Consider the following 18,983-nt stretch of genomic DNA (forward strand, 5'->3'; position numbering starts at 1 on the left):
CACACACACACACACACACACACACACACACACACACACACACACACAGCATAAGGACTGAACCTATGATTCACTCACTGAGGAATTTCCTCCAGCAACGTAGGTCTACACCTTCTGTGCAACTTAAAGTCTATAGACACTTGCCTAGAACACCAAGAGGTCAAGTGATATGCCCAGAGTTACATATTAAGCACATTTCTGAAACAGTAACTTGACCCTGGGACTTCTTAGCTTAAAGAATACTTTTCTATCTGCTCGTACACAATGCCTGCTCTGACTCTAAGAATTTAATATTTTATCATCTTTTCTAGTCCACTATTTCTGTACATGCAACTTCTTCCTCTGATTGTGGTGTAGGCTCCTTGAAGGTAAGAATTACATCTTCTCCCCTACCCACCACCCCCATTCTCTGCAGTGAATACAGTAGGGCCTAATTAACAAAATAGATTCTAGGCTTGAAGGTTATCTAGTCCAACTTGCTCATTTTACAGATTAAGAAACTTGCCCAAAATCACAGAGGCAGTAAGTAGTAGAGCTAGGATTTGAACCCAGGTCCTCTGACTTCAAATTCATCATTCTTTCCACTATCCTACAAAGCCTGTTGACTTAACTCAATGATGTTTATGTTATGAATGCTATAACAATAATTCTCCTCTTCCTAAAACACTTCCCTCACAGTAACCCCACGAAGTAGTAATTATTATTAATCTGCATTTTACAAATAAGGAAACTGAGGCTCAGTCAAGTACTCAAGAGCTAATAAACATCAAAACCAGGTGTCTTGACAAGAAGATTCCAGTGGTAGAAAAAGATAAACCACTGTGCCAGATTTGTGACACAGCCCCCCAAAAAAGAACTCAAATAGTATAACATAGGGGAGAAAGTTCTAGATTTGAAATCTAGATTTGAAGACCTAGGTTCAAATCCCACTTTTGATTTGTGACCAGGGACAAGTCACTTAACCTCTAATAGCTTCAGTTCTATCATTTGTAAAATGGAGATAAAATACATGTAATATCCAACTCATAAGGTTATTGTGTGGCTCAGGTGAAATGATGTAAATAAAACATTCTGCAAATTTTAAAGTACTAGATACATGTTGGTTATTATTATAGTCACACTATGTCTAGCAATACCACAGAATAAAAAGAAAAAACCAAACTATCAAGATTTTCAAATAACCTTCTCAATATCCTCTGTATCCAGTGAGCTGCCTAGACAATGCTGAGTATAATCTTGCTCAGAAACAGGAGAATGTAGTTAGTTACCTCTGGGCCTTTACAAGGAGCATCACTTTACAAGGAGTACTTAAATATAGTCCTAAGTGAGGGAAAGAACGAATAACCTAACCTTTTCATCTTTCATTAAATTGTCCTTCCCATATATGACTTGGAATTCAATTAATGACTTCAGAGAGTACTGAACTCAACTGTAAAAATCACTCTTCAAGCTTTCAAAAGTTTGTTTCAAATTTGCATCCTTTTCTATATTCAGTATGTATATACTGAAGTTTTTGTTCCAATTAACTACCTGTGAAACTATAAAAAAGAAACTATATCAGTTACCACTCCGAACTATTACAAAAAAATCATGCGGAAAACATTCATAGTATAACAGAAATCTGAAGGACCCGTGATTATCAGTCTGTATTTTACACATTAACAAACTCATGATGAAGAATGCTGTTAGGAGTTGTCAAAACTCCATTACCAACATCTATAGTCAGATAAATGAACAGTTGGAAGTTAGAAGATCGAGATGAGACAGCCTCTTCTACAATATATTCCAGAAGGCTTTAGCTTGTCAAAAGTCTTTTACCTGAACAAGACATCTTTTTTGACAAAAATGATGCTTATGAACAATGCAAACATTTAGTTCCCTCTAAGTGAAAAGAATGCAGTGTTAATCTTCACTCATACACAGGGAGGTCAACTGCACAATTATTTAGTCATTTTACCAAGATAAACCATTATGGGTGAATTCTAGTGATTGGTCAGACCAGAATACTTTATTGGATGAGCAAGGATTCTTAACCTGGGGTCTACAGATAAATTTCAGAGGGTCCATGAATGTGGATGGGAAAACAATTACATCTTTATTTTAGCATTAATTGGTTTCTTTGTAATCCTATGTATTTTGTGCATTTAAAAAGATTCTTCCGAGAAGGGACGATAGTCTTCCCCAGAATGTCAAGAGTCTATGACCCAGAAACAATGAAGAAGCCCCTGGTCCACAAGGTCAGTGAAGTATCAGGTTGAAGGAATTCTCACAGCATCCTGCTATTCTGGCATCATATGCTTCTTCTGCCTCAGGAACCTCAGCTGAAGCAAAGGTAGCAGAATATATATGAGGTCCAGGCACAATGGACCACAACAGCTTCGAACAAAGCAAAACTTGCTCCCAGAAAACTGGGGGCTGAGTCATTTTTTCCTTTGTACTGCCAATGTCTCGCACATAGGAAGTGCATTTACTAGCTGGAATTAAGTTTATAGTCATGTAACATAAATATTTATCACATGCTATCTTGTAGTGTACATACTTGTGCACATGACAATGACCAGGGAGCACAGTGGAAAGAGCATGGGACTTAAGAGCAGAGAAGACTTGAGTGAATCCAGCCTCACACACTTCTAAGCTGTGTGACCCTGTACAAGTCACTTAACCTCTCTCAGCTTCAGTTTCCTCATCTGTAAAATGAGGATGATAATAATAGCACCTATCTCACAGGCTTGTTGTGAAGATCAGATGAGTTAACATATTTAAACTGCTTTGCAAATCTTAAAGTACAATATACAGTACATGCTAGCTATTATATAACTCTCTATCCTTCACAACACATTGCACATAAAATAGGTGTTTGGTAAATGCTTATTGAATAAAAGACAGAGGACAGAAAATCCAATTAAACTTTGGAAATAAGCAAGAAGAATAAGAAAAATTCTACATGCCTACACAAGGAATGACCCCAATCAAAGCAATTCACCACTTTGCCCCTCTGTTATATCCTTTCTTTTCAGGTGTAAAGTAGCTCAAGAAAGAGATGACAGCACAGTTCACTCAGTATATTATAAAGACCAGAGAAGTAGAGAAAAAGTTGTTTTTTTTTAATGCTCTGTCTCTATAAATATCCTTGAAAGATGCTGACCCCTAATGATCTTAAGAGACTAAGGCAGTAAGACCTGCCCCACCATTCACACCGAAGAATCAAAATAGGAAAGCTTTTCTTCCCTTGCTCAGCAAAGATCCACATTTTTCAGTCATTAACTCCAGGGAAATGGCATTTCATTAAACGTGAAATATGGCTAATATTTTCCTACTTATTCCCACAGGGGCTACACACGTCTGGACCTCTATAGTAGGTATGGATATGTACTTTCTGTGTTCTCCCTTAAATTGAACACAGATTATTCAGCAGAACTAAAAACATCATTCACTGCAACTCCTCTGAAACTCTACCATTTTAATGTAAAGATAAATGGTAAAGTGATTTAGATTCCAGACACTGTTTTCAGTCTTAAAACCTTCCAAAAGCTCTTCACTTTACTGCCCACTCATTCAAAACTTTTATTTAGTTATTTATCTGCTTATTTATTTATTTGTTCATTTCAGTAGGGAGTGGGAAGATGAGAAATCCCAGATTTCCACAGGAGTTTTTTAAGTGGAAAACTAAGCTATAAAGTTAACTGTTGCTCTCAGCTTCAAGCCAGGTCTCAGTGAATAGCAGTTCTGACCTGAGTTACTATTGAGTATGAAAAGAGTCATATTGCTGGCAACAGATAAGCCAGCAAGCTGGGGTCTGAAGAGGGTTTCCTGTCACTATGCCCCACCGCTAGGTTCTTGGTGCTAGTAAGCGGCATCTGTGGCATGTGCTGCCAACTCCCTTACCTGTGGACATGAAAAATGGAATTCGGAACTTTCCACTCAGCACCCGGGCCCGAAGATTCTGTAGGGTGCTCCCATCAAATGGCAGGGCACCACAGACAAGCACATAGAGGACTACTCCAAGGCTCTGCATCCCAAACAGAGAGTATATATCATTAGTCCACAACAAAAGAAACAAAACAGACCAATATAATGTGAGCATGAAGATGACAGTCAGTCATGTACATGACAATGGAACAAATTTATTTTTCTTGGAGAAATATGGGTCTGTCTCAAGATTGAATTTTCAGAATGTGTAACTCTCCTTCACTGATGTATTTTCATATCAATGTAATGCCCCAAATATTTCTCTAGCTATTACCCTCCTCAAGTATGGAGTGTGGCAACAAAAGAAAGAATCGTTTGTTCCAGGCAGAGCAACCACTTGAACTAATTAGAACTTGTGGTATTTATGTAATTGCAAGGGAATTTCCATATGGTAGCTCATCATATGTGATGTCTATTAGGGAGGCAAGCCCTATGGGGTAAAGATTTGATTAAGATTCCACTGCTTCTATAGGCACATTATTTGTAGGTACTCTAAGGTGAGGCTATCATCATTAAAGACTAATGTGTCATGTGTTAATTATGTAAAACAACAACTTACCCAAATATCCACTTTGGGTCCATCATATTCCTTTCCTTCAAAGAGCTCAGGGGCAGCATATGGGGGACTCCCACACCAGGTCTTTAGTAACTGCCCTGGGGTGAAGATGTTACTGAACCCAAAATCTGCAAAGTAATTGAGAGAAGCAACTATGGTTACTTTTGTTCTAGAGACAAACTCCAGTTTCTATGAGAGAAGAACTTTACCCTGGTAAATTTGAAAGTGATCTGATAAAGATAAGGTTTAAAAAAGCCAAAGCAATCTCACTACGACAGTCAACCACTTAAACTAAAAGCTGAAAGATAAATGGAGAAATGTAAACTGTAGGATTGTAGAATTAAAGCTAGAACTATAAAGGACATCTGGTCTAACTCCCTCATTTAACAGTGGAAGAAACTGAGGCCTAGAGAGGTTGTGACTTGACTAAGATCACACAGGCATTAGGCATTCATTAACTGACCAGTGGAAATAAGCATTTGTTAGGTGCCTACTGTGTGCCAGGTACTGCTGGGTATGGGGTTAGAGACAACAATGCAAAGTCCCTGCCATTAAGGTGCTTGCCTTCAGTCAAGGGAAAGAAGAACATATAAAACATAGAAATAACAGGGTAATTTTGGGAGAGGAATCAGTAGTAGACAGGGGTTGGGAAATGAAGAAAGGCCTCCATTAGAAAGTAGCATTTGAGGACAGATTGGTAGGAGACTAGGGGTTTTATGAAGAAGACGTAAGGAAGGAGTACTTTCAAGCCTGGGAGACAGTGTGTAATAGCACACTTACAGGAAAAGGAATGTTGTGTAAAGAACAGCATGACAGAAAATAAGAGGAGGAGACAGGATTTGGACCTGGATCTTCTGATTCCAAATCCAGAACATATTCCACTATGCCATGACCCCAGGGTCATGTGAAAATGGATGTTTGATATCTATTTCTGCACAAGTGAATGCCATCAAGCATTCAAACAATAATTAATTCCAATATTATCTAAATTATTTGTAATACTAACAAAAGGAGGTACCCTTTCAAACTATTTCTATGGTACAAATGTGATCTTGATATCTAAGCCAGGAAGTGACAAAGCAAAGAAAATTACAAACCAATATCCCTAATGAACAATGATGAAAAGATTTAAATAAAATATTAGCAAGTAGGCTATAACACATGAATTTTTTTTCAATGAATGAATGAATAAGGCATTTCTTTTTATTTATTTATTTATTTATTTAATTTTTGGCTAGGCAATGGGGTTAAGTGACTTGCCCACAGTCACATAGCTAGTAAGTATTATGTGTCTGAGGCCGCATTTGAACTCAGGTCCTCCTGAATCAAGGGCCAGTGCTCCATCCACTATGCCACCTAGCTGCCCCAAATAAGGCATTTACTGAACATGGCATTTATTACCATGTGTAAATCACTGTGTTAAGCACTGTGGATGCAGATAGAGAAGTCAAACCATCCCACTCCCCAGGAGCTCACAGGGGAAGTTCCAGTTGCAAGTCTGATGGAAAGGTCCCCTGGTCCCTAGGGTCCACAAAGTAGATGGTAATGACTCTTCTTTAACATCATTTCCACTGATAAAATCATATCAGTTCTGAGGCTGAACCATTCAACAGTACCAAGGACTTTGGTGACAAGAGTTTTTTCATCTGGTTCTTTACTAATGGGGCTGTAGCACCTGCAGTAGTACTTATCAAGATGCCTCTCCAAAGGAGTTGCTTCCCAGGGTGACGGCTGTGCAGTAATGGGCTGGAAGCACTGCCATTCCTAAGGTTCTATCTCCATCGGGTTCTGAGAGGAGATGATGATCAGGGCAGTAGCTGTGGTGGTTTGACTTGTCTGACACATGCTGCTTCCTGTCTCTCCCTTGGCTTTAGCTAGGCTGGCTTGTCTGCTCTGTGACTGGCAACTGGTGAAGATGGTTGGCCCTTTCTCCACAGAATATGCTACCCCAGATGATGGCTAGGAGGGCTGAGCTAGAATGAAGAGAACTGTTTTGGGGGTTGCCATCAATCTCTGGGCTCTTGAGCTTATCTGCCTGTTGGCAGTAGCTAGTTAGCATTTATTACTGCTGATGATGAGGAAAGTGAGCTCCTCTTCCACAATGATTTCTCACCTCAATGATGACTGGGAGGGAGGTGGAAGGTGGGATGGAAGCAAGTCTAGTGGTTTGGAAAACAATGTTATTCATAAAGCTCTTGGGCTAGCAGGTTCTAAGGAGAAATAGAGATCAAGGTGGTGGTAGTGATGGCAGTTTAAACACCTAGAAAATGCTGCCTCCTGTCTCTCCCACACAGTGCTTTAGAACTATGACCAGCGTGGCTTTACATCAGGAATGAAGGGTTGGTTCAACATAAGAAAAACTACAAATACAATAAACCATGTGAATAATATAAACGAAAAGATTTCAATAGAGGTTTTTGACAGAATCCTATACCTATTTCTATTAAGAACTCTAGAAATCATAAGAAAAAAGACTTTCCCTCAATATAGTAAATAATATCTATCTAAATCCAAGAGTAAACCTTACATATAACAGAGAACAGTTAGAGACCTTTCCAATAAGAATGGAGGTAAAGCAAAGATGCCCATTACCATCATTACTATTTAAATAGTGCCAGAAATACTAGTTATAACAAAGACAAAGAAAAAATTGAGAGAATCAACATAGGCATCTGCTTATATAAGCACATAAACCATCAGTATATAAGCTAGAAAGAGAAATTCCATTCAAAATAACCATCAAAGTTATACAATATCCGGGAGCGCATTTTTCAGTATTTACCCAGGGGTTATTTAAATCTAACCATAGAACAATCTTTGCAAAAATAAGACAGACATAAGTAACTGGAGGGCAAAACATTAATTATTCATGGTTAGGTTGAATCAGTATAAGAAAAAGGACAATACTACCTAAATTAATTACTTATCCAGTCCTATACCAATCAAACTACCAAATTATTATATTATATATACCTAGAAAAATAATGAAACCTATATGGAAGAAAAGAAAGTCAAGAATTTCAAGGGTAATAATGGTGGGGGGGGAGTGGGAATGATGGGGGGGTTGTCTGTCAGTATTGGTTTTCAAAGCATTAATCATTACAATGATTTATTACTGGTTAAAAAAGAGAAAGCTCAATCAACAGAACAGATTAGACACACCATATACTGAAGCAAAAAATCCAATGGTATAGTGTTAGATAAACCCAAAGATCTCAGTTACTGGCAAAAGGACTTACTAGCTGACAAAAACTATAGGGAAAACTGGACAGTAGTTGAGCAGAAATTATATTTAGACCAACACCTCACATCAAAACACCAAGATAAGCTCCAAATAGATAATATAATCTAGATATAAAAGGTAACATAACAAAGAAGTTAAAGAACAAGAAAGAAATTACCATTTGGATTTATGGATGCATTCTCCAAATGGAGAAGAGTCCATGACTACACAAGCAATAGAAAAGATCACACAAATTAAAACAGGCAATTTTGTTTAAATAAAATTTTAAAGTTTTTGCACAAATTGAATGAAGTAAAATTAGAAGGGAAACAAACAAGTTACTGGGGAAAAATCTTTGCAGCAAGTTTCTGTAATAAAGGTCTCATATCCAAAATACAAAACTAAGGGCCATTCTCAAATAAAGAGGGTTTGAACAAGAAGTTTTCAAAGTAAGAAATTCAAGCTACCAACAACCATACCAAAAAAAAGTGTTCTAAATCACAAATAATTAAAGAATTATAAATTGGAGTAACTTTAAAGTTCTACCTCATAGCATCAGACTACTAAAGATGACAAAAGAGGAAAAAGGCAAATTTTAGAGGAGTTATGGGAAAACAGGCACACCGGTGCATTACTGATGAAGCTATGAATTGGTTCAAAATTTTTGGAAAGGAATTTAGAACTAATGCCCTCAAAAATACTAAAATGTGCATGCCCTTTGACCCAGATATACTGTTAGTAAGCCTAAACCCCAAAGAAATCAAAGAAAGAGGAAAAAGATCTATATGTACAAAAATATTTGTAGCTACTTTTCCATATTAACCCTAAACTGGAAACTGAAGATATGTCCTATTGGGGTATGTGCTAAACAAATTGTGGTACATGAATGTAATTGAATATTATTGTGCCATAAGAAATGATAGAATGGACATTTTCAGGGGAAATTGAGAAGACCTCCATGAACTGATAGAGTAAAGTGAGCAGAACCAGAATAATTTATACAATAGTAACACTATTGTGAAAAACACTTTAAAAGACTCTAGAAATCTAATCAAAACAATTATAGAACAATGAGTTCAAAAGAACAAATATAAAATACAATACTTAACACCAACAGAGATATGATTACTTAAAATGCAGAAAGAGATATATATTTTTTCAGACCAGGGCAATGGGGGAATTTGGCTAACTGGACTATTCGGCTGTGTACTGAAAGCATTTTTTTTTGGCTTGTTTTTTAAATTTTATTTGCTCAGTGGGGGAGGGATGAAATGCAAGAGAAAGATTATTTTTTACAATATACTTATTTAATATTTTTTTCTTCAATTACACATAAAAATTTTTAACATTTGTTTTTTAAAATTTCAAGTTTTAAATCTTCTTTCTTCTTCCCTACCCTCCCCCCTCATTGAGAAGACAAACAATTTGCTATAGGTTATACACATGCAGTTATGTAAAACTTATTTTCATATCAGTCATGAAAGAAAACACAGATCAAAAAAAAAAACCCCAAGAAAAATAAAGTTAAAAAAGTATGTTCCAATCTGCATTCAGACTCCATTAGTTCTTTCTCTGGAGATGGACAGCATTTTTTATCCTAAGTCTGTTGGGATTCTCTTGGCTCACCGTATTGCTGAGAAAAACTAAGTCATTCACAGTAGGTTCCTGTACAATACTGCTGTCCCTGTGTACAATGTTTGTCGGGTTCTGTTCATTTCACTTTGTATCAGTTCATGTAAGTCTGAGAAAGATTATTATTATATTTTTATGTGAGGCAATGGGGGTTAAGTGACTTGCCCAGAGTCACACAGCTAGTGAGTATTATGTATCTGAGGCCAAATGTGAATTTAGGTCCTTCTGATTCCAGGGCCGGTGCTCTATCCACTGTGCCACCTAGCTGCCCTGAGATTAATTTTTTAAAGAAGAAAAAAAATACTTATGCTACCATAACCATAAATAAATATTATTTTGTTGTGCCATGATGTTGTTTTGAATTGAAACTCAGGCACTGAACCTCAGTGCCAAAGAGGAATGGTGAAAACATACTGTATCATCTTACTACTTTAAAACATCTATTTCAAAGCATTGCCTTAATAGAGTAGGAATGTTACTGATATTACTATTATGAGGAATAAATGTAGAATATTTATTGAAAAAAATAACATACTACATGATCAGGATCTAAAATGGATATTTAAATCATTGTACTGCTAATGCAAATAAAGTATAATAAAATACAATTTAAGAAAAAGAAAAAAGGCAAATGGACAGTTTTAATTATATAAAATTGAAAAGTTTTACATCAACAAAATTAATGCAGTTAAAAACTGTGATTCCCTGTTGACAAAACTAAAAGGAAAATAATTAATTGAGGAATAAATCTTTGCAGCAAGTTTTGCTGGTAAACGTCAGCTATCGAAGACATGTAGAGAACTAATTCAAATAATAAGAATAAGACCAATCCTGCAAGAAACAGTCAAAGGGTATGAACAGGCAGTTACCGAGGAAAAAAAAAATCCAAGCTCTCAAAAGCTATCTACATGTTCCAAATCACCAATAGAGACACACGTATTGAAACAATTCTGAGGTTCCACTTCATTTCCATCAGAATGCTAAAGTTGATGACAAAGGGAGATGACAATGGTTGGAGGAGCTGTGGGAAGACAAGCATATCAGAGCACTGTTTATGGAGCCGTGAACTGGTCCTGCCATTGGGCAAAGAGATCTGGAACTATGTACTGTACATATCTTATGACAAAATGATATCACTACTAGGCTTATACCCCAAAGAAATTTTTTAAAAAGGGAAAAAGACCAATATGTAAAAAAATAATTATAACAGCTCTTTTTTGTTTGCATCAAAGAAGCAGAAACAAAGGGCTTAATCATCATTTGGAGAATAGCTGAACAAATGATGATATATAAATGTGACATAAAACAGTTTAAACTTTAATAGCTTAAAACCTGCTCTAAGACTTTTGGGATAGCCCTTATTATTGCACCATAAGAAATTATCAAAAAGATGGTTTTAAAAAAACCTGGGAACATTTTATGAAGTAATGCAGGACTAAGTGAACAGAAGCAGTAGAACAATTTATACAGTAATAACATCTACAAAGAAAAACAACTTCAAACCACATAAGAGCTATGATCAATTTAGTGACCAAGCATGACTTCAGAGGGCTTGCTAGGGAAGCATGCCTAACTTCCTCTTGGAAAAAGATGGCTGACTACAAAGATGGAATGAGGCATAAGTTGTCAAAAGTGAATACTCTGTCATAAGGAAGGGGTTCTCCAGGGATGGGCAAGGGGAAGGAGGAAAGTTATCAGAAAATAACAATTACACACACACACACACACACACACACACACACACACACTTGAACACTTCAATAAAATATTTTTGTAAAAAAATAAAATCAACATCAGATTATCTCCCGTTTCTTTTCTGGAGCTTATTAAACTTGCAAAGTCAGTGAAATCCTGTAGATATAGTTAGCCTAGATTGAAGTAAAGCACATGACAGAAGTTGTTTCTCATGCTATTCTTTGGAAAAACTTGGAGAGATTTAAATTAGATGATAGCACAATTAGTTGACGGAAAGGCTCAACTGAAAAAGTAGTTATTGGTTCAATGCCAAATGGAAAAGAAGTTTCCAATGGAGTACTTCAGTGATCTGGGTTTAACCCTGTGCATTGTTACTGATCCACCAGGTTCAGCCTTGCCAGATGTCAAGGAGTATGTCACCACACCTAGCAGTCGGCACGTTGTTTTGTAAAGTCCACACAGTAGGGCCAGGGTTTGGTTTTTTGTTCATTTGTTTTCTGGGAGAGGAAATGTGATAGGCTGCACTAAGAATTTAACACAAGCACTTAAAGATTTTCCTAATAAACAGGTGAAAATATACACAATTTTTCTTGTTAAACAAACCAGCAGAAAATCTACCCATTATAACTTGCTTTTCTTTAATCAAGGAAGAAATCCAATTACATAGGGTTTTCTTGTTCTCCAAACAAAAAATCTTTATAAATGAAACAGTTAACAAAGGGAAGAAGCTTCAGAGATGACTCTGAGTTTTGATTACTATTATGTATTTATACAAGAAATCTATGCTATAAAAAATGACATAATTATGGCAAGAGGACTGGGGGAAAGAAGGGGAGAGAGAGAGAGACACATCTGGGAGACCACATGGTTTCCATACTACTTTCCAGCTTAGCAGCTGGCTACCTAGGCAGGGAAAACTGAAAAAGACCAAGAAAGGCTAAACTTTTCAAAATTTATGGGAACCTTGGGAAGCTCTGAACAACTAGGTGTTAAAAAGGTCCTTCAAAATTCTATTAGTTTGAACTACCCTATCTCTCTACTCTTTTCTCCTATATTACATATGAAAAGGAATTTATGCAAGTCAAGCTGGCCCTCCTGTGACCATCTCCAGTCGTAATCTTAATCCCATTTCCAATACTTTTGCCCAAGCATTCTTCCTCCAATCTGACATGTCACATAACTTTTCCTACAACTACCTCCATGAAAAATCTCTTTTGGAATAATGCAATTTATTGGGTTTGTTTTGGTCTGCTTCAAAAATTTCCCAATAACTTTCAATTATATCTTTTTTTATTTTTATTTTTAGGCAATTGGGGTTAAGTGATTTGCCCAGGGTCACACAGCTAGTAAGTGTCAAGTGTTTGGTCTGAGGCAGAATTTGAAATCAGGTCCTCCTGACTTCAAGGAAATGTCTGATGAGGCTACATTTGAAATCAGGTCTTCCTGACTCCTGGCCTGGCATTCATCCACTGTACCACCTAGCTTCAAAGTGGAGCAGTAAACACCAATGAAAAAAATAGGTAACAATCAACTTGGAGTCCCACAAAGAATTTATATTAGCAACTGCACGTCCCCAGTCGAAAGAACCTAGAAGTCATCTTGAATAATAAGAAATGAACAACAGGCTGGTTTCAGAGAACTCTCAGGAACACAAATATTTACTTATCAATTAATCAACAAGCAGTTATTAAGTGAAATGGCAGGTGTAGGAGAAACAAAGACAAAAGCCAAAACATTCCTTACATGAAGGAATCTATATTTATATTTGTATGTATAGAATGTCTACAGTTCCTATTTATAATCTTATTTGTTTTATAGTAAAGAAAAAGATTTATGATCTAAAGACATGGGCCAATCCATCTAGAAAATGAAAGGAAAGAAGAGATGAGGAATTCATTAAGATGTATACTCTTCCTCAGACAACAGAAGCCACGATAGTGGTATGTATTTTCTTCATGGAGTCTAGGTTTATTTCTTTCCTTCCTCACAAGGAGCTCTTAACATAATTTGTTAGATCTCTTTTCTAACTGCCAACATTTTGGTTGGCTAGGATTAGATTACAGGCTGAAATTGCAGCTTGTGTTCTTTGCTCTCAATTCAGAGAAGTCAGCTCTAATTTGAATCACATTTCTATCTTCTATGGATGATTTAAATACCAAAGAATTGCCATCAATTTCAGAAGTTGGAATTTTTTGTTAAAATCAAGAGTTCGTCTCAATGCATTAAGATCAAAACCAAATTAATAAAAATACATAAAAACTGAGGTGGGGGGTGGGAGTGGGGGAAGGGGGAGGAAGGTGGTCCTGGTAGGAGGAGGCAGTGGTATGGAAAACATGAGATCTACAAAAGGAAATTTTATTATTTGGTCCACCACTTCAGAAAGATTCCACTGATTCCATTCTGGGCTCATCAGGGAGCAATACTAATCAGACTCAAATGAAATGGGACCAGCAAAGATGGCCAAGTAAGAGGAAGATCATCAGACCAAGTGGTGATTGGGAAATGCAAGGAGAAAACACAGTGCAACATCATTCTGGCACAGGCAGAGACCTTTTGGCACTGGGTAGAGGGCTGAGCCAAGAAGCCTATGGAGAGCCTTAAAATACCAGGTTTGGGCTCGGCCCTGTGGCTGTGCACATGGCAGAGAGCAGTAACAGGAGGGAGGCTGCTCTGACCCAAAAGTGGAATCATGGACTCAGCTCCAAATTAAGGCTGGGATATGATGCTATGTACCAGGGAAGGGAGTGTAGACCAGTGGCGAGCTATAGTTCTGTCCCTCTTGAATTCTGTCCCTCCTTGAGCAGGATCTGGGATGAGCTCACAGCTAAGGGCTAGAAGTGGCTGAATCATCAGGGCAGGAAGCCCAGACTAGGAGGAAGCCTGCGGTTGTGTCTCTCTGAACCTGTAGCATTTTCAAGGTAGCTGTTAGGGGCTGGTGCCAGCAGCTGACTATGGGAGCTCCAAAAGAGGGCAAGCCCATACTTCTGTGGCCCAGTACCAAAACTGGGCAGGGGACCTGCAAAGCTCAGACCAAGAGGGCAAGAATAAGACTGAATCCTAGAGCCAGTTGTTTAAAGTGCACTACAAGTGTGCAGCTTTCTGGCTAGGGATCGTTTGAGATCCCTGAAGAACAAAGCACTCAATCCCTGAAGAAAACAGATGTAGGACCCCAGATAATACAGATCAGGGCCAAACAAGGGTTCAACATTCCCTCCAGAAGGGAGAAGATCATGACCTGAACACAAAGAGTAAGACTGGATGAATAAGTAAACAAAAAGAGAAACCAATGATAAAGAGCTTTTATGTATCTGAGGATGTCCAAGGCACAAATCTAGGAGAGAAAAATAACTTAATGTCTGTAAGCAAAGCCTCTAACAAAAACACAGTTTTCCCACAAAAATCAACTAGAATTCTTGGATGAGATAAAATAAGAGTTTAGAAAAGTGATATTATAAGTGAAACAAGTTTGGAATGAGAGCTCAAGGGGAATGAACTAGAAAAGAAATGAGAGCACTAGAGGAAATACTTGAAAAAGAGAATTGACACTAGGGCAAGAGGGGCAATACACCAAACAGAAGTTAATGACTCCATAAGATAACAAGAAATATTAAAAACAAATGAAAAAATGTGAGAGGATATAATCTATCTCCTACCAAAAACAATCATCATAGAAAACATGCCAAGAAGAAAAAAAAAGTATCAATGGACCACCTGAAAGCCATGACAACAACAACAACTAGATACCGTATCTCAAGAAATCATGAATGAAAATTGCACAGACCTATCAAAATCAGAGGGCAAAGTGCAAAAAAAAAATGTCCACTAGTTATCTCCAGAAAGAAACAACACAATGAAAACCCCAAAGAATGTCATTAGCCAAAATGCAGAGCTTCCAGGTCAAAGAAAAAAAATTGCAAGCAACCAGAAAGAGTCGAAATACCAAGGGCCTAAAGTTGGAGTCATCCCAGATTTGGCAACTACAACTATTAAAGAATCAGAGAGCTTGGAATATGGTATCCAAAAGGCAAAAGGTATAGGCTTATAATTTTGGTTTACAACCAATAACTTACCCATTAAAATGGACTGTAATCCTACAGAAGAAAAAAAAAAGGGACAACTAATGAAATATAAAACTTCCAAGCATTACTGATGAAAAGACTAGAACTAAACAGAATCCTTGAAATGCAAACAAAAACAACAAAAGAAACTAAGTAAAAATATTGAAGCAATTGGAAGGAACGACACAAGGAGGAAATGTTTGCATTCTAATGGGAGAGAAGAAACAAGTCTCTCCTCAGGATCCTAATATAGTCAGGGATCATAGGGGAAGTTAAGACAGAGGATCTGGGGTTAGTTTTTATTTGTTCTGATGACATTAAAAGAAGAAATGGAAAGGGAAGGGGACTAAGAAAGAAAGGAGGGAAACTTACTATCTCAAATAACTGGAGTATATAAGTAGGTCTATAGAAACAAGGAGATAGAAGTCTAGGCAGCAGACATTGCTTGACCTTCACTTTCAACTATTGGGAAGTATACCCTTAAACTCACTAAACCTCAGACCCAATAATATCATTATTAAGTCTGTAACCCAAAGAGATCAAAGAAAGGAAAAGGCTGTTATGCACAAAAATTGTGAAGCAGTTCTTTTTGTAATAGCAAAGAACTGGAAACAAAGTAGGTACCAATCAAGTGATAATAGATGAAGAAATTATGGTATGTTAATATAATAGAATATTATTGTGGCATAAGAATTGGTAGAATGGACCATTTCAGAGAAAAATGGAAAGAGCTCTATGAATTGACATAAAGTACGCAGAACCAAGAAAACTATTTATATAATAACAATATCATAAAGAAAAACAACCTTGAAAAACTTGAGAATTCTAAATAATACATGGCAAGCCAAGATTCCAAAGGACAGAAGATGACGCATGCTACTCTACTTCTTAAAAGAGAGGTGATAGAATCAAGATGTAAAACAAGACACATATTTTGGATATTGCCAATGCAAGAATTTGTTTTGTTTGAAAATACACATTTATTTTATTTTTTTCTTCAACTGAGGGAAGAAGAGGGGAATGGTAAAATGCTTGTTAATTTAAAAAAAGTAAAAATTAAAAAAAAAACCCAGACCCTGAACAAACTGAATTGGTCAAAGGAGAAGGAAAAATTAAAAAAAAAAAAAAAGCAAACTGAACTGGTCTAAGGAAGGTAGTGTATTTATGGATGCTTACAAAAATACATTTAAATCAACAGTAATAGCTTAAATTATTAGAGACTCTTTTCTACATGGAGATGTGTGGTCCTTAGCTAAAGTTTATCCTCACTTCTATGTTTAACAATCTCTGAGTGTACCTCTTGTTTGTGTTCAATAAAATTATTATTGCCATCTGGTTCAGGATATTGCCAATCTGGCACTTGAGGAGTGTGGAAGGAAGTAGCAACCATTCCCAAGTATCTTCAATATCATCACTGAAATTCTATTTAACTTCATGCTACAGGCCCTTTTCATGATGTAGGGAATATGTATTAGTCTATTCTCAACCCATCTTGTTGGTTAATTGATCAGTCTCCAACACATATCCTTTTTTCTACTTGCTCTATTGTCTTGTTCATTGGTTCAACAAAGAAATTTAAAGGTATCAGCCATTACCCAACATTGAAAACAACTGGCCTCACTACTTTCTAATTAGTCTGCTCTTGTCCTTCCTCATAGCAATGAAGCCTTTTAACATCATTATTCAGCTAGGTGGCTCCATGGATAGAACACTGGGCCTGAAGTCAGAAAGACTCATCTTCCCGAGTTCAAATCCAGTCTCAGATACTGACTAGCTGTGCAGCCCTGGGCAAGTCACTTAACATCTGTTTGCCTTAATCCACTGGAGAAGGAAATGGCAAACCACTCCAGTATTTTTGCTATGAAAATCCCATGGACAGTATGGTCCATGGGGTCACAAAGATTCAGATGCGAATGAACAAATCATTGTTCAACATCAGAGTAAATGAAGTGAAGATTCCTCCTCCTCCTCCTCCTCTTCTTCTTGGTGGTCTACCTGAGCAACAGACTTCTTCACAAGATGAGCTACATGTAGTCTGCCATGAGCAGCTCGACCACTGCAGAGAAACTTCCTTCCTCATATATCTCCTGTCAAACTGAAGACTGCTATAGCCCCGTGAGTTTTCTCCAAAGAGGATGGGTTTGAGGAAGAGGCATTGGTGGCTGCTTCCTCTTACCGAGGGAAAGAAGGACCTAATCTGCCAAGGGCCCTCTACACATTCCCTTCTTTCTTTGTGACGATCTGGAATTTTATTATCTTGTATAGGCCAGAATCTTTTTGACACCAATGTGTTTATTTTTAACACCAATGCAAGTCTAAAATGACCACATATTTTAACTGTTTTCTAGCATTTGTACTGCCTGTCTCTGTACTAATTTGAATACTTCCTTTCTTCCTGAACCATTCCTCCCCACCTCCTCCTCCTCCCTACCATCCTTCAATTAACAGATTTTGTAAATACAATTATTTTGTTTTTATGAGATTCCCACATTTGATAGAAATGGGAAGTATCCTAGCTATCCCAAGTTACTTCCTTCTGCAGCCTTCATTGCGCCTGTTTCTTATAACTGAGGTTAGGTTTTCATCCTTCCAGTTTCATTGCTAGAAAAGAGAACAGAGCCCAAAGACATGGGACTAAGTATGGAGTACACCTCACAGTCAGATATGCTGGTTTGGGGAGGTGATATTTTTCCATTCCTTTTTTTGTGGGGAAGGGGCTCAGGGGAGGGGTGGACCACAAGATAGGAGAGTTCTTATCACTAGTACATTTAAGGTTCCCTAATCTTCAGGGGAAGTACCAGCTCTGGATAAGTGCCACCATTAACAAAGGATACCCTGAAAAGTCAAACTTTTCCTAAGTACCAAGTACAATTCTGTCACTAAACAGTCAGAGGTCTGCAATTCACTTTGTCAGGGCCACTGCTAGTTATATACATTACTTCAAGGGAATGCTAGGTGCCACGCATGACCAAGAAGTGCTGTAGAAAACTTGGTGAAAAACATTTAAACTGGTTAGATTGAAACTTTTTTTTCTGTAATTTTTCCCTCAGTAAGATTAGGGGTCTAGGGCATGTCAAAAATTGTACAATTTGAAAGAAGGAAGAAATTAAACATATAGAAACTTCTGGTTTCTCATGGAACAAATGGGCACTGATTGGTGGAAATCATGAAATTCATAATAGTATTCAAGGAATTTAAGGTCTTGTTTTGGATTAGAAAAAAGGGAATTCAACGTAACTGGGCAGTTTATTGCATTAAGCATAACTGGTCGGGAGATGGTTCTGCAAAGTATTCCCCTTAAACTCAAATCTCATCTCTTTCACATAGATTGGTTTATGTCCACTCATTCAATGGCTGGTCCTCAAAAAAGTGTTTTGTGAGTTTGGAACTGGTGAATTCACTTTTGTCCACATAAAGTGTATTCATGCATTTAAATCTCACCTGTAACTATTTCATGAAGAGAGAAAGATCAATCTAGATCCAGACAAAGTGTTCCTCATGCATAAAAAATGCAAATGAGGCAAAAGAAAGAGATAAGCAGCTTATGAAAAGCATTAAGAAAGCCTTTGGGGGGGGGCAGCTAGGTGGCGCAGTGGATAGAGCACCGGCCCTGAAGTCAGGTGGGCCTGAGTTCAAATCTAGCCTCAGACCAAACAGTTGACACTTACTAGCTGTGTGATCCTGGGCAACTCACTTAACCTCAACTGCCTTAAAAAAAAAAAAAAAGCCTTTGGAGATGGAGATCTGTAACCACTGTTGGCTAGTAGTGAAGAATTAGCTTCTCTGTTATTTTCACAAGAAAATGTTAAAGAAAATCCTATAGTCCACAATTGTGGGTAGGAGATTGCAA

General features: G+C 37.3%; 1 protein-coding gene across 4 annotated transcripts in view; it reads right to left on the minus strand.

Annotated features, from left to right (window-relative positions):
- The window catches only part of SIK3 (SIK family kinase 3), a 281,102-nt gene that overhangs the window by 52,946 nt on the left and 209,173 nt on the right, over positions 1 to 18,983 (minus strand). For 3 of the 4 annotated variants that reach the window (XM_027857479.1, XM_027857478.1, XM_027857477.1), the window contains exons 5-6: positions 4,529 to 4,653; positions 3,886 to 4,009 (exon numbers count right to left, since the gene is read on the minus strand). In XM_027857479.1, the coding sequence (XP_027713280.1) occupies positions 3,886 to 4,009; positions 4,529 to 4,653 (249 nt within the window). Of the gene's footprint in view, positions 1 to 2,118; positions 2,322 to 3,885; positions 4,010 to 4,528; positions 4,654 to 18,983 lie in introns of those variants that run through there. The other variant, XM_027857480.1, reaches the window with a different exon arrangement.

The sequence above is a fragment of the Vombatus ursinus genome, unplaced genomic scaffold (genome assembly GCF_900497805.2).
Source record: "Vombatus ursinus unplaced genomic scaffold, bare-nosed wombat genome assembly UNPS02012156.1, whole genome shotgun sequence".
Lineage (NCBI taxonomy): Eukaryota > Metazoa > Chordata > Mammalia > Diprotodontia > Vombatidae > Vombatus > Vombatus ursinus.